Below are 13,456 nucleotides of genomic sequence, written 5' to 3' on the forward strand. Positions count from 1 at the left end.
GCGGGCTAAACCAGCGGGCTAAACCAGCGGGCTGAACCGAGCAGAAGCGGGTGAGAGTACAGAAAGCAGAGCCGTCTTACCTCCTCCGGTCCGTCTCCACCTGTCCTCCGAACCACAGACACACAGACGGGCGGTGTTAGTCCGACAGACAGCCCGTGTCTTCAGCGTCTGTCCTCTCCCCGTCTCTGTCTCTCTCTGTCCTGTCTCTCTTTGTCCTGTCTCTCCGTCCCTCCGTCCCTGTTTTCGTGGCGCTAAACTTCAAACTTCGACCGTCGCCATTTTTCACTTTTCCCGCGAATCAGAGCAGAAGGTTTTCCATCATTTACATACGCCTCGTCATCACCGCCGTCATCACGTCACCACCAGGAAGTACTGTGCCGCTTCACGTCATCGGCCCGTTCAGAACTCCGTTCACTTTTCCGCTGATTTTATCAGCTGAACCTTCGCCCTGAAACTCCTTATATACTTCTCTATATACAATTGTATTTGTCAACAATACGTCTTTGTATGATTTTATTAATATTTTGTCCATAAATCTAACCCAAGCACACAGTACTTTACCGTAAAACCTTAATTAACAGCCCAGCTTTTATTTTCCTAAGTCACTGAACTCACCCAGTTTGGGACAGGCCTTTTCTTCCTTAACCATGCCGGTAAATCTGAATGAGTCATACTCATTGTTTCTGTAAAATGAACTGAAGCATTAAACTGTGGAGGATGTAACTGATCTAACGATGTGTAGCAGGACACTGACAAAGCTTTAAACATTTATGTGGGTATGTATGATCTAAGCAGCTGAGCTGAAGCAGGAGACCCGCTGGGCTTCAAGAGCTTTTATTCAAACCAGGCGTCTAATTGAGACCTGCCTTTATTTATCTAAACATGTAGCCGCACCTGGCCAGTAAACAGGATTAGGCTTTTAATTTAAGTTTTACGGTATGTTAAGTTTAACAGTGACTGAGTAATGTAAATGAACGAAAGCTCCAGAATAACTACTAAATGGACTTTGTGGTGAGATTGTTTTCACAACTGCTTAACCAGGTTGTGACCGCAGCTTTTTATGTTATTTCTGAAGCTCTAAAAGTTGTAGTGTTGGCTTTGGGCAAGAAATTCAACTGTTAAATGAAAGAACAAATTGTCCTGATTAAAATTGATCAATATAATGTGACTAGTGTGAAAGGTCACATGGTCAGATTAGTTTACTTCCTGCTTGCACACCTGGAAGAAGATGTCTTCGTCACCTTAACTAACAGATAGAATTGTCATATTTTGTACATATATCCTTCTAAGCGTCTACTACTCATTTAGAGAATTATACTCCTGCATGTATATCTTGCTCGTAAGAGGTGCAGATTTGTTAACAGTCACAGTTGTGACCGGTAACACAGTCAGGTTTTGGCTCCTGGACATACGAGACCCCCCAAGTGCTGTGAGCAGCTTCACGATCATTCATACGCTGGAGAAAGTGCCATTTGAAAGTGACAGGTAGACTATTGAATGGCAACATCAGGAGGAGGCAGATGTTCATGTATAGCAATTAGTAGTTTTGAGTTGAGTGTCAGCTAATTAAATAATTATCATTAACTATGTCAAATACCTATATAGTGCAAACCAATCTGAACATGGATGAGATGCTGAGTTTCTGTAGGGTTCATCTCACATCACTTGTCCTGGTCACATGACCGTGATGTCTACAATGAAGCGAGGCCTGCAGGTCTTTGAGGGGTGACACACTGATCGCTATGTTTGATTGGTTTAGATGTTTTATTACAGAAAGCGCATGAAACCCAAGACCGAAATAGTAATTGTGTTACTTATGGATGGAATTACAGTGAAAACAAACTATTCCCCTTTTTGCTGAGGACCCCTGGAACCACCATAAGGACCCCTGGGGGTCCCCGGACCCCACTTTGAGAACCACTGTTATGAAGCACAGTTTATGTCTGCCTGCTCTGACGATTAAAATGAAAATGTGTTTTTAATGTTTGTGTGAATTGTGACTCTGCCGTTTCCCACCGGTCACTATTGTGACCGAGTATTTTTTGTGTGTTAGGGAGGATCTAAGGACTAAAATGACTAGGAAACTCAAACTGCTAGGAAAGATTTTTGTGATTAAACGGGTTAATAAGGAACTTTTAAAAAGGCCAGTTTTTATTAGTGCTGTTAATAAATGTCTGAATTAAAAAGCTAAGAGAAAATAAAATATGAATTTATTGTATACTAATAACAATAACAATAATGCCCCTGCATCACGTCTCTCTGAAACTGTGTGAAGGATTTATACTTGATCTCTTTTAGCAGTGTGATGAATATGAGCCCAGATCTCATCCAATCAGAGATCATTGATCAGGTATTTAAAGAACAGCAGGCGAAGTTCAATCAGAAACTCTTTAATCAACCACATTCACGTAAACTCTCACATCATCAATATGAACTCAGAACAGTGAAATCATTGATTTTCCTCTTTAAGGGGACCCGTGATGCTCATCTCCAGCTCTGACCCACCGTTTAAAAAGCACAGGCGTGGACTCGAGTCACATGACTTGGACTCCCAGATATGACGACTTTGGACGTGAAAATCAAAAAAGACTTGTAACTCGACTTTAACACCAATGACCCGTGACTTCACACGGACTCAAAGTGACTTAAAACCCTGACTGTAAGTTATGATTTGAGGAAACACTTCACTTAATTCATGAAATTATGCGACGTCTGTTGTGTGAAATGTGTTCAGGACTGGACAAAGTTCAGGAAAGTTTGCCGAGGGGTTTAGCTAACTCTGCTGATGGCCGTATAAAGAGAAGCGGATGCTGTGCTGGATTCTGACGGTGAACCGAGTCATGTCGGGGTTCTGAGACGCTCAAAAGTCAGTCTCTATGTCAGGTTGGCTTCACAGCAAGCTTCCTGGGGCTTCCTCTGCCTGGACTGGGATCTCAAGCCCCGGGACCCCCGGGAGGACGAGGTCTTCAGGCCCGGACTCACAACTCCCTGTTAGGGCGCAGTCAGCTAGCTTACGGCTAACTGAGCTAACGCTAACTACAGTTAGCAGTAGCAAGCGGTAACCTTAGCAACAAGTAAAGCCATCTGTCCATCAAGAATCTTTCCTTCACTACCGAGACGTCCTGAACACCTGCAGAGTCTCAGAAGTACTGAGGCAGGCTGAGCGGGTGGACGGCGTCCCTGTACCTGGTGGCGTGCTGAGCCCGGAGCAGGTCGTGACCATATAAAGACTGTTAAATAAATCACTGTTACCGTCCTTTACCTCACGATGTGGAACTCTTTAGTCTGAACGTCCGACGCTGTATGATCTAAAACAGAGAGCACAACAGGTCCCCTTCCAGAGACAAGGACACGTTTTATAAAACAAACACACGGCTGAAGCTGCTGCAGAGAGGTCAAAGGTCAGGCTTTGGCTCAAAGGGCAGGGTTTAAGGGCGGGGTCAAAGGTCAGGGGTCAGGGTTTAAGGGGGGGTTGATGGTCAGGGGTCAGGCTTAGGCTCAGATGATCAGGAGTCCGGTTTAGCGTTAGGTCGTATCTTCATCTCGGTAAACCTGAGCGAGTACTGCCAGCCCGTCCAGCTGGACCACTCCACGCCGTCAGCGTAGGAGGCGTGGCCTCCGCTCAGGTACTGCCCGTTCAGGTTGGAGGTGTGGCAGTTACGGTACCACCACGCCCCCTGGTAGTACGTTGCACAGTTGTTCTCTGACTGGTCCTGGTCCCGGTCTTTTGTGGTGAAACGCATCCCAGAGTGCTTCAGGAGGGAGTCGCCTGGAGGACAGAATTAGACCTATTAATACTGTGTGATGGTTTATAGTACTGCAGTACTACAGCAGTACTACTAGTATTCGTACCTGCGGTCCCGGAGTACTGGTCCACGGTCAGCGGGTACCCGTCCTCCTCGGGGTTCACTGAGTCTCGACCAACAGAGAACTCAGCGTAACGAGCGAAGGCTGTGGCGTTATCGAAGTCAGCCATGTCGATCCGTAACTCATAACCACCTGAGCCAGTGAGAGAGTAGATCCTCTGGAGACCTGAGAGACAGGGGACACAGACAGGTGAGACAGACAGGGGACACAGACAGGTGAGACAGACAGGGGACACAGACAGGTGGGAGACAGGGGGACAGACAGGTGAGAGACAGGTGAAAGACAGGGGGCACAGACAGGTGAGACAGACAGGGGACACAGGCAGGGGGACAGACAGGTGAGAGACAGGGGGACAGGCAGGGGGACAGACAGGTGAGACAGACAGGGGGACAGGCAGGGGGACAGACAGGTGAGAGACAGGGGACACAGACAGGGGGACAGACAGGTGAGAGACAGGGTACAGGCAGGGGGACAGACAGGTGAGACAGACAGGGGACACAGGCAGGGGGACAGACAGGTGAGACAGACAGGTGGGAGACAGGGGACAGACAGGTGGGAGACAGGGGGACAGACAGGTGAGAGACAGGGGGACAGACAGGTGAGAGACAGGGGAGACAGACAGGGGGACAGACAGGTGAGACAGACAGGTGAGAGACAAGGGGACAGACAGGTGAGGCAGACAGGTGAGAGACAGGTGAGAGACGGGGGACAGACAGGTGAGACAGACAGGGGGGAGACAGGGGGACAGACAGGTGACAGACAGGGGACACAGACAGGTGGGAGACAGGTGAGTGACAGGGGGACAGACAGGTGAGACAGAGACAGACAGGTTAGAGAGAGACAGACAGGTAAGACAAACAGGGGACACAGACAGGTGAGAGAGAGACAGGTGAGAGAGAGACAGGTCCGACAGACAGGGGAGAGAGAGACAGGTGAGAGAGAGATAGACATGTGAGACAGACAGGGGACACAGACAGGTGAGAGACAGACAGGTGAGAGGCAGACAGGTGAGAGAGAGAGAGACAGGTGAGAGAGAGACAGGTGAGAGAGAGACAGGTGAGAAAGAGACAGGTCAGACAGACAGGGGAGAGAGAGACAGGTGAGAGAGAGACAGGTCAGACAGACAGGGGAGAGAGAGACAGGTGAGAGAGAGACAGACAGGTGAGAGAGAGACAGGTCAGACAGACAGGGGAGAGAGAGACAGACAGGTGAGAGGCAGACAGGTGAGATAGGTGAGAGAGAGACAGACAGGTGAGACAGACAGGGGAGAGAGAGACAGGTGAGAGAGAGACAGACAGGTGAGAGAGAGACAGGTCAGACAGACAGGGGAGAGAGAGACAGGTGAGAGAGAGACAGACAGGTGAGAGAGAGACAGGTCAGACAGACAGGGGAGAGAGAGACAGACAGGTGAGAGGCAGACAGGTGAGATAGGTGAGAGAGAGACAGACAGGTGAGACAGACAGGGGAGAGAGAGACAGGTGAGAGAGAGACAGACAGGTGAGAGAGAGACAGGTCAGACAGACAGGGGAGAGAGAGACAGGTGAGAGAGAGACAGACAGGTGAGAGAGAGACAGGTCAGACAGACAGGGGAGAGAGAGACAGACAGGTGAGAGGCAGACAGGTGAGATAGGTGAGAGAGAGACAGACAGGTGAGACAGACAGGGGAGAGAGAGACAGGTGAGAGAGAGACAGACAGGTGAGAGAGAGACAGGTCAGACAGACAGGGGAGAGAGAGACAGGTGAGAGAGAGACAGACAGGTGAGAGAGAGACAGGTCAGACAGACAGGGGAGAGAGAGACAGACAGGTGAGAGGCAGACAGGTGAGATAGGTGAGAGAGAGACAGACAGGTGAGACAGACAGGGGAGAGAGAGACAGGTGAGAGAGAGACAGACAGGTGAGAGAGAGACAGGTCAGACAGACAGGGGAGAGAGAGACAGGTGAGAGAGAGACAGACAGGTGAGAGAGAGACAGGTCAGACAGACAGGGGAGAGAGAGACAGACAGGTGAGAGGCAGACAGGTGAGATAGGTGAGAGAGAGACAGACAGGTGAGACAGACAGGGGAGAGAGAGACAGACAGGTGAGAGGCAGACAGGTGAGATAGGTGAGAGAGAGACAGACAGGTGAGACAGACAGGGGACACAGACAGGTGAGAGAGAGACAGACAGGTGAGAGAGAGGCAGACAGGTGAGACAGGTGAGAGAGAGACAGGTGAGAGAGAGACAGACAGGTGAGAGGCAGACAGGTGAGAGGCAGACAGACAGGTGAGACAGGTGAGAGAGAGGCAGACAGGTGAGACAGGTGAGAGAGAGGCAGACAGGTGAGAGAGAGACAGGTGAGAGAGAGACAGACAGGTGAGAGAGAGGCAGACAGGTGAGAGAGAGACAGACAGGTGAGACAGGTGAGAGAGGCAGACAGGTGAGAGAGAGGCAGACAGGTGAGAGAGAGACAGACAGGTGAGACAGGTGAGAGAGGCAGACAGGTGAGAGAGAGACAGACAGGTGAGAGAGAGGCAGACAGGTGAGAGAGAGACAGACAGGTGAGAGAGAGGCAGACAGGTGAGACAGAGACAGACAGGTGAGAGAGAGACAGACAGGTGAGAGAGAGGCAGACAGGTGAGACAGGTGAGACAGGTGAGATTGCCTTCACATCACGTTGGCAGGGAACTGTAGGCAGCGACTGCACCAGAGCCCTTTAAAGACAGAGTCGCGTCACCTCCGTTCACTTCAGTGGACCAGTTTTTCACAGCAATGGCGGATCATGGAGCGTCTGAATAGTTCCCGGAAGTTAGCATCAAATGCTAACAGCGCAGCGGAGCTGCAATAGAAAATGCTGTCTGGGATGCACGTTTGAAAGGTAAGACGTGTAAAAAACAAGATTATGTATTATTAGCACAACTGAATGAAGATAACATGTGCATTAAAAGATGTTAGTGGACGTCCCCATTAAATTAGAAGATTTAGGGACATTAATGGTTAACAAGCAGCACACAATATAAACAGGGGCAGCTTATTAATTTATTTTAAAATACGTATTTTTGGGGGGTGGGATTTAATAGTATTTAAATATTTTAGTGGTGCATGTATAAATAAAATATTTCAAAACGTCATTTATTTATTTGGGGGGAGTTATCCCTTACACTAAAAGTAGTATACTTGTCACGAGGTCTCAACTATGACTATGCTGGGAGGGTCTGTGTGTGGTTGTCTGTGTTTTCTTACTTTCTGTTTCTGAGTGTGTGAGGCTGGCTGGTGTGTTTTGGTTTTTCTCTCTACCTTTGCAGTTTGACAGGAGGCGTGACTGGTGGGGAAGCATGGGGCTGGCTCACTCACCTGTATGGCTGATTAGCGCAGCTGATCCATATCATGTGGTTCTGTGCTGCTTCATGAGCCCTGCAGTTCTCCTCAGCCTTCGCTGGATTGTTATGTTGTATAGAGTAGGTCTTTTGCTGGCACCCAGCCTTGTTGCGACCATTGTTCTCTGTTATGCCTTGTGATTAACTTTGTCTTTGGTTTTCTCAGTCTGGAGAGGACGCCTTCCCTTATGCCCATACCTGCCTGTTTTTTCTGGAGGAGCAAACACTGCCTGCCGTCCCTGCCTATCGTCGAGCCTGCCGCCGAGCTCAATCACTCGTTCCCACCTTGTCTTGCCTGCCTCTCGATAAAGTCTGTGAAAAGGCCTCCCGTCTCTGTCTGCTACTGGGTTCTGGTTAAACCATATCTGACAATACTAGCATATTATAAAAACAATGTTCATTAATTATACTAGAGCAGTAGACTCTGCGAGGTGGAGGAGCAGTGATGTTAAAGAGTACTGAGTGGTGAGTGTAAATGCCTATAATAATATACCATTTACAAGAAATCATACTTCAAATGTTTTATCATTTTCTTTCCTTTCTCCCAGTGTCTGCATCCCGTCTTAGCTTATGAGCTTGTTTTCCACACAACAATTCAGGTGTGTGTGTGTGTGTGCGTGTGCACTCAATTCTTACTGGATATGTTTACTCTAATTACATAATTACTCTGTACAAATTCATATCACATCATCAGAGTTCCTGTGTGTGAGAACTGTTTGAAAAAATAAAAACATTCACTAACTAACAAACTATCTAGTAACTGATGCCAACATCAGCAGCAAAAGCTGTTAATGAAGATCCAGAACTTTCTCAATCAAACCTGTAGCCGTTTACAAGAAAGGTTGAACTGAGAGCAACTGGACTTCTTCTGACACGTCCAGATGCTCCCGATTCACCTTTTCTTGGATAGACCTGGATGAATCTTTACAGATGTGTAGGTTTGTCTAACCCTTTCTCTTGTTCTCCCCCTCTCAGCACAAGAATCACAGGGGGTTCAGTGGAGCCTGAAGATCATCTGCAGTGATGTTTTAATAAACCAAACATAAAGCCAGTGATGTGTTCTTTCTCTGTGGAAAAAGTACCCCTCATATTTTTTGTTGTTAGCCTCTTTAGTGGTTGTAAGTTGCTCCTGTTGACCTGAGTTAACCATTTTTTTTTTTTCCTCCTCTCCATGTCAGCTGGGAAACCAAACATTCGTACTCATTTTTCTGACTGACTGCAGCATCATCTCCACACAGCACAATAAACTGTGCTGTAGACTATTGTAAGACAGTACGCAGGCACAAACCACTTAACATGCTGTTTTCTGAGTTTATTGGAGATTTATTAAATTAATACATGACAATCATTGATGGTCACCTGTCTGTTCTATCTGAAGTCATAAAGTTTACATTAGACATTAAGATCAATTAACCCTGGTACCGCGGGATTATACAACGTATGTTAGAAAGGTAAATCTGATCTGAATTTTAAACGTGTTTTCAAGAGGAACACACTTTCCAATATAAGGTTGGCCAAAAAATGTCCACAAGGTAGGTCATTGTAGCTGTTATTGTCAAAAATATATCCTTTTAAATCCTTTTTAAAAAAATAGTAATGTAACTAAATACACGTGTCACTGTGCTGTGCAAATATTGTAAATCAACGCATTTATTGTATAAATTACCAGAAATCAGTTAAAATCGCCTTTTTGTCGTTTCTCTCGCTCATTTTGAAATGCCCGCCTAGGACTTCCGGGAACTATCTGCGGTCTCCGTGAACCACGTGACGATGTAACATTTTGGACCCCTGCTGACGCGACTGTCTCTTTAAAGGGCTCTGGACTGCACTAAAAGAAACAACTGGTAGGGCTCTCTATGCAATCAAACAGAAAATCTATATTAAAAGTTTCCTGTCTGAAATCTGGAGTTAAATCTCTGACGGTGTGTTAAGTCGCTCTGGAGGTGAAGTTTGGATCCACTCAGTCATCAGAACTCCAACAGCTGGGAGAAGCACTGAGAGCGGACATGCTGAACATTCAGAGAAAAACTCCTCCAGATGCCTGTAGACCAGAATCAGGGAGGTTTCCTCTGATAATAGACCTCCAGTAAAGACAACCAAACTTCCTGATGCTCTGCAGATCCTGTTCTAAAGACTCTCTCCAGATCAAGGCTCTTTAAACCCTGAAGAGTCCCTTATGCTGCTGGTCCTGAGACTAAAAGATCAACATGTCTCAGACCTCTCTGAAGCCAGCTCTGCTTTACAGACAAGACACCAGGTAGAGGAAACCACATGATCACTCACAATCATCAATATGTGTCCCTGTGTCCAACCTGAGGGACAGCGAGACGCTGGCAGGTTACATCTGGTTACTTCCTGTTCGTAGTTTACCTTCTTCCTGTTTGTAGTTTACCACCTTCTTCCTGTTTGTAGTTTACCACCTTCTCCCTGTATGTAGTTTACCACCTTCTCCCTGTTTGTAGTTTACCACCTTCTCCCTGTATGTAGTTTACCACCTTCTTCCTGTTTGTAGTTTACCACCTTCTCCCTGTTTGTAGTTTACCACCTTCTCCCTGTATGTAGTTTACCACCTTCTCCCTGTTTGTAGTTTACCACCTTCTCCCTGTTTGTAGTTTACCACCTTCTCCCTGTATGTAGTTTACCACCTTCTCCCTGTTTGTAGTTTACCACCTTCTCCCTGTTTGTAGTTTACCACCTTCTCCCTGTATGTAGTTTACCACCTTCTCCCTGTTTGTAGTTTACCACCTTCTCCCTGTTTGTAGTTTACCACCTTCTCCCTGTATGTAGTTTACCACCTTCTCCCTGTTTGTAGTTTACCACCTTCTCCCTGTTTGTAGTTTACCACCTTCTCCCTGTATGTAGTTTACCACCTTCTCCCTGTTTGTAGTTTACCACCTTCTCCCTGTTTGTAGTTTACCACCTTCTCCCTGTATGTAGTTTACCACCTTCTCCCTGTTTGTAGTTTACCACCTTCTCCCTGTTTGTAGTTTACCACCTTCTCCCTGTATGTAGTTTACCACCTTCTCCCTGTTTGTAGTTTACCACCTTCTCCCTGTTTGTAGTTTACCACCTTCTCCCTGTATGTAGTTTACCACCTTCTCCCTGTTTGTAGTTTACCACCTTCTCCCTGTTTGTAGTTTACCACCTTCTCCCTGTATGTAGTTTACCACCTTCTCCCTGTTTGTAGTTTACCACCTTCTCCCTGTTTGTAGTTTACCACCTTCTCCCTGTATGTAGTTTACCACCTTCTCCCTGTTTGTAGTTTACCACCTTCTCCCTGTTTGTAGTTTACCACCTTCTCCCTGTATGTAGTTTACCACCTTCTCCCTGTTTGTAGTTTACCACCTTCTCCCTGTTTGTAGTTTACCACCTTCTCCCTGTATGTAGTTTACCACCTTCTCCCTGTTTGTAGTTTACCACCTTCTCCCTGTTTGTAGTTTACCACCTTCTCCCTGTATGTAGTTTACCACCTTCTCCCTGTTTGTAGTTTACCACCTTCTCCCTGTTTGTAGTTTACCACCTTCTCCCTGTATGTAGTTTACCACCTTCTCCCTGTTTGTAGTTTACCACCTTCTCCCTGTTTGTAGTTTACCACCTTCTCCCTGTATGTAGTTTACCACCTTCTCCCTGTTTGTAGTTTACCACCTTCTCCCTGTTTGTAGTTTACCACCTTCTCCCTGTATGTAGTTTACCACCTTCTCCCTGTTTGTAGTTTACCACCTTCTCCCTGTTTGTAGTTTACCACCTTCTCCCTGTATGTAGTTTACCACCTTCTGCCTGTTTGTAGTTTACCACCTTCTGCCTGTTTGTAGTTTATCACCTTCTGCCTGTTTGTAGTTTACCACCTTCTCCCTGTATGTAGTTTACCACCTTCTCCCTGTATGTAGTTTACCACCTTCTCCCTGTATGTAGTTTATCACCTTCTCCCTGTTTGTAGTTTACCACCTTCTCCCTGTATGTAGTTTATCACCGTCTCCCTGTTTGTAGTTTATCACCTTCTCCCTGTTTGTAGTTTACCACCTTCTGCCTGTTTGTAGTTTATCACCTTCTTCCTGTATGTAGTTTACCACCTTCTGCCTGTTTGTAGTTTATCACCTTCTTCCTGTATGTAGTTTACCACCTTCTTCCTGTATGTAGTTTACCACCTTCTCCCTGTTTGTAGTTTACCACCTTCTCCCTGTTTGTAGTTTACCACCTTCTCCCTGTATGTAGTTTATCACCTTCTCCCTGTTTGTAGTTTACCACCTTCTGCCTGTATGTAGTTTACCACCTTCTGCCTGTTTGTAGTTTATCACCTTCTCCCTGTTTGTAGTTTATCACCTTCTGCCTGTTTGTAGTTCTTCTGATAAACTGAACCGTCATCATTAAACTAATTCTTGTTTTGTTATATTCACAGATCGTGTGTGTGTGTGTGTCAGACCTAGCCAGTGCTCTCCTGTAGTTTTGCCGAACCCGTCTCTGTATGCAGCCCACTCTCTGAAGAAATTCACCGAGCCGTCCTCCCTCCTCTGGATCACCTGCACACACAGTGTTCATGTCAGCTCATATGTCATTACATTTCATTCATGATGTCTGATTCAGTCAGCTGATTATTACGTCCTGTATTAATGTATTTCATCAACTCGTTCTTCACCTCTGGCGCCACGTCACATAAAGTCCGAATGTTTCTGGAACACGTAGATGAAACGTTTGAACCCGTGAACAGATCTGTAGCTGGACGCCACCTTTAGTGAACGACGGTAAAACATTTGCAGAAATGATTTCCACTGTGTGGTTTGCAGCTACACGGGTATCAGACCCACGGGTGCTACAGCCCCACCTGTGACTCCTGAATGGCCAATGGAGACGCTCAGATTAACACATCATTTGACTATCCAATCACAGAGCCAGGGGGCGGGGCTTCTGCGAGTCTGCCTTGTGGAAAACCTGACTCGAGACTTGCTACACAGAGATGGGAGCAGAAGTTAGAATAAGTGGGTCTATAATTTTGTCCAGGCTACGTTTGTTTTAGTGCAACCGTGGTAATGATCAATCATTTAAACAGGCCTCTCTCAAAATCAATAAAAGAACGTGACGGATCAGCTGCAGGTTAATCCAGGACGGCCTGGCAGGTTTTATATGTTTGCTCGCTAAGCTTATTAGAGCTAACGAGCTCAGACACACAGGTGTGAGGTACCTTACACAGGTGTGTGTGTGTGTGCGTGTGTTACCGTCCAGCCTCCTCCATCGGTGGTCATGTCACAGTAAACCATGAAGCCGTCGGGGTCGTGGGTTGGAAACACAGAGTAAACGCCGTCCTGAGCGCCGCCTGACGCCATGACATCACTACAGTCTCTGGGTCTCCCAGCTGAGGGCGAGAGACATCCAGACAGACAGAGAGAGCGAGAGAGACTTTACTACAGTTCTGCCTCTGTTTGAATGACAGGTGTCCGTCACAGGTGCAGCGACGAGGCCAAGTTCTTCAAAACTTTTTGCCCCGGCTGAACGACATGTTTCCTTGAAACGGGCTACAAGGCATTTTATCCCGTTTGGTGGGCGTGTCAGAGGTGTGAGCCAATCAGCAGTGGAAGCCACAGGGTCGTTCGAGGCGCCACCGTTAATAGTAATCAACGTTTACTGCTGTTTACTGGTGTGTATTACTGTGTGTAGTACTGTTTGCAGTACTGTGTAGTAGCACCTCTGTATCTGCTGTCTCTCTGCAGCTCATTGTTGAGCCTCCTCAGACTCTCTGTCTCCCTCTGTAGTACTACTGTGTAGTACTGTGTGTAGTACTGTGTAGTAGCACCTCTGTATCTGCTGTCCCTCTGCAGCTCATTGTTGAGCCTCCTCAGACTCTCTGTCTCCCTCTGTCTCCCTCTGTAGTACTGTGTGTAGTAGTACCTCTGTATCTGCTGTTCCTCTGCAGCTCACTGCTGAGCCTCCTCAGACTCTCTGTCTCCCTCTGTAGTACTGTGTGTAGTACTGTTTGTAGTACTGTGTAGTAGTACCTCTGTATCTGCTGTCCCTCTGCAGCTCACTGCTGAGCCTCCTCAGACTCTGTCTCCCTCTGTAGTACTGTGTGTAGTACTGTTTGTAGTACTGTGTAGTAGTACCTCTGTATCTGCTGTCCCTCTGCAGCTCACTGCTGAGCCTCCTCAGACTCTCTGTCTCCCTCTGTAGTACTGTGTGTAGTACTGTTTGTAGTACTGTGTAGTAGTACCTCTGTATCTGCTGTCCCTCTGCAGCTCACTGCTGA

General features: G+C 46.9%; 2 protein-coding genes and 1 long non-coding RNA gene across 10 annotated transcripts in view; 1 reads left to right on the forward strand and 2 right to left on the reverse strand.

Annotated features, from left to right (window-relative positions):
- Positions 1-305, reverse strand: part of phf19 (PHD finger protein 19) — an 11,943-nt gene extending 11,638 nt beyond the window's left edge. Inside the window, exon 1 of one of the 4 annotated variants that reach the window (XM_046034307.1) lies at positions 81-305. The gene's annotated coding sequence lies outside the window, so the exon portion shown is untranslated. The remainder of the gene's footprint in view (positions 1-80) is intronic. The other 3 variants (XM_046034306.1, XM_046034305.1, XM_046034304.1) reach the window with 3 other exon arrangements.
- A 2,069-nt stretch (positions 306-2,374) lies between these two features.
- fibcd1a (fibrinogen C domain containing 1a) overlaps positions 2,375-13,456 on the reverse strand; it is a 21,637-nt gene continuing 10,555 nt past the window's right edge. For both annotated transcript variants that reach the window (XM_046034308.1, XM_046034309.1), the window contains exons 6-9: positions 12,432-12,568; positions 11,642-11,738; positions 3,853-4,032; positions 2,375-3,769 (exon numbers count right to left, since the gene is read on the reverse strand). In XM_046034308.1, the coding sequence (XP_045890264.1) occupies positions 3,507-3,769; positions 3,853-4,032; positions 11,642-11,738; positions 12,432-12,568 (677 nt within the window). In that variant the 3' untranslated portion in view covers positions 2,375-3,506. The remainder of the gene's footprint in view (positions 3,770-3,852; positions 4,033-11,641; positions 11,739-12,431; positions 12,569-13,456) is intronic.
- LOC123959946 overlaps positions 6,958-13,456 on the forward strand; it is an 8,863-nt gene continuing 2,364 nt past the window's right edge. For 2 of the 4 annotated variants that reach the window (XR_006822406.1, XR_006822409.1), the window contains exons 1-7: positions 6,959-7,302; positions 7,388-7,686; positions 7,770-7,820; positions 8,197-8,299; positions 8,400-8,485; positions 8,950-9,065; positions 9,154-9,478. This is a non-coding gene — a long non-coding RNA (uncharacterized LOC123959946). Of the gene's footprint in view, positions 7,303-7,387; positions 7,687-7,769; positions 7,821-8,196; positions 8,300-8,399; positions 8,486-8,949; positions 9,066-9,153; positions 9,479-13,456 lie in introns of all 4 variants that reach the window. The other 2 variants (XR_006822408.1, XR_006822407.1) reach the window with 2 other exon arrangements.

This window comes from Micropterus dolomieu, linkage group LG21, assembly GCF_021292245.1.
Source record: "Micropterus dolomieu isolate WLL.071019.BEF.003 ecotype Adirondacks linkage group LG21, ASM2129224v1, whole genome shotgun sequence".
Taxonomy (NCBI): domain Eukaryota; kingdom Metazoa; phylum Chordata; class Actinopteri; order Centrarchiformes; family Centrarchidae; genus Micropterus; species Micropterus dolomieu.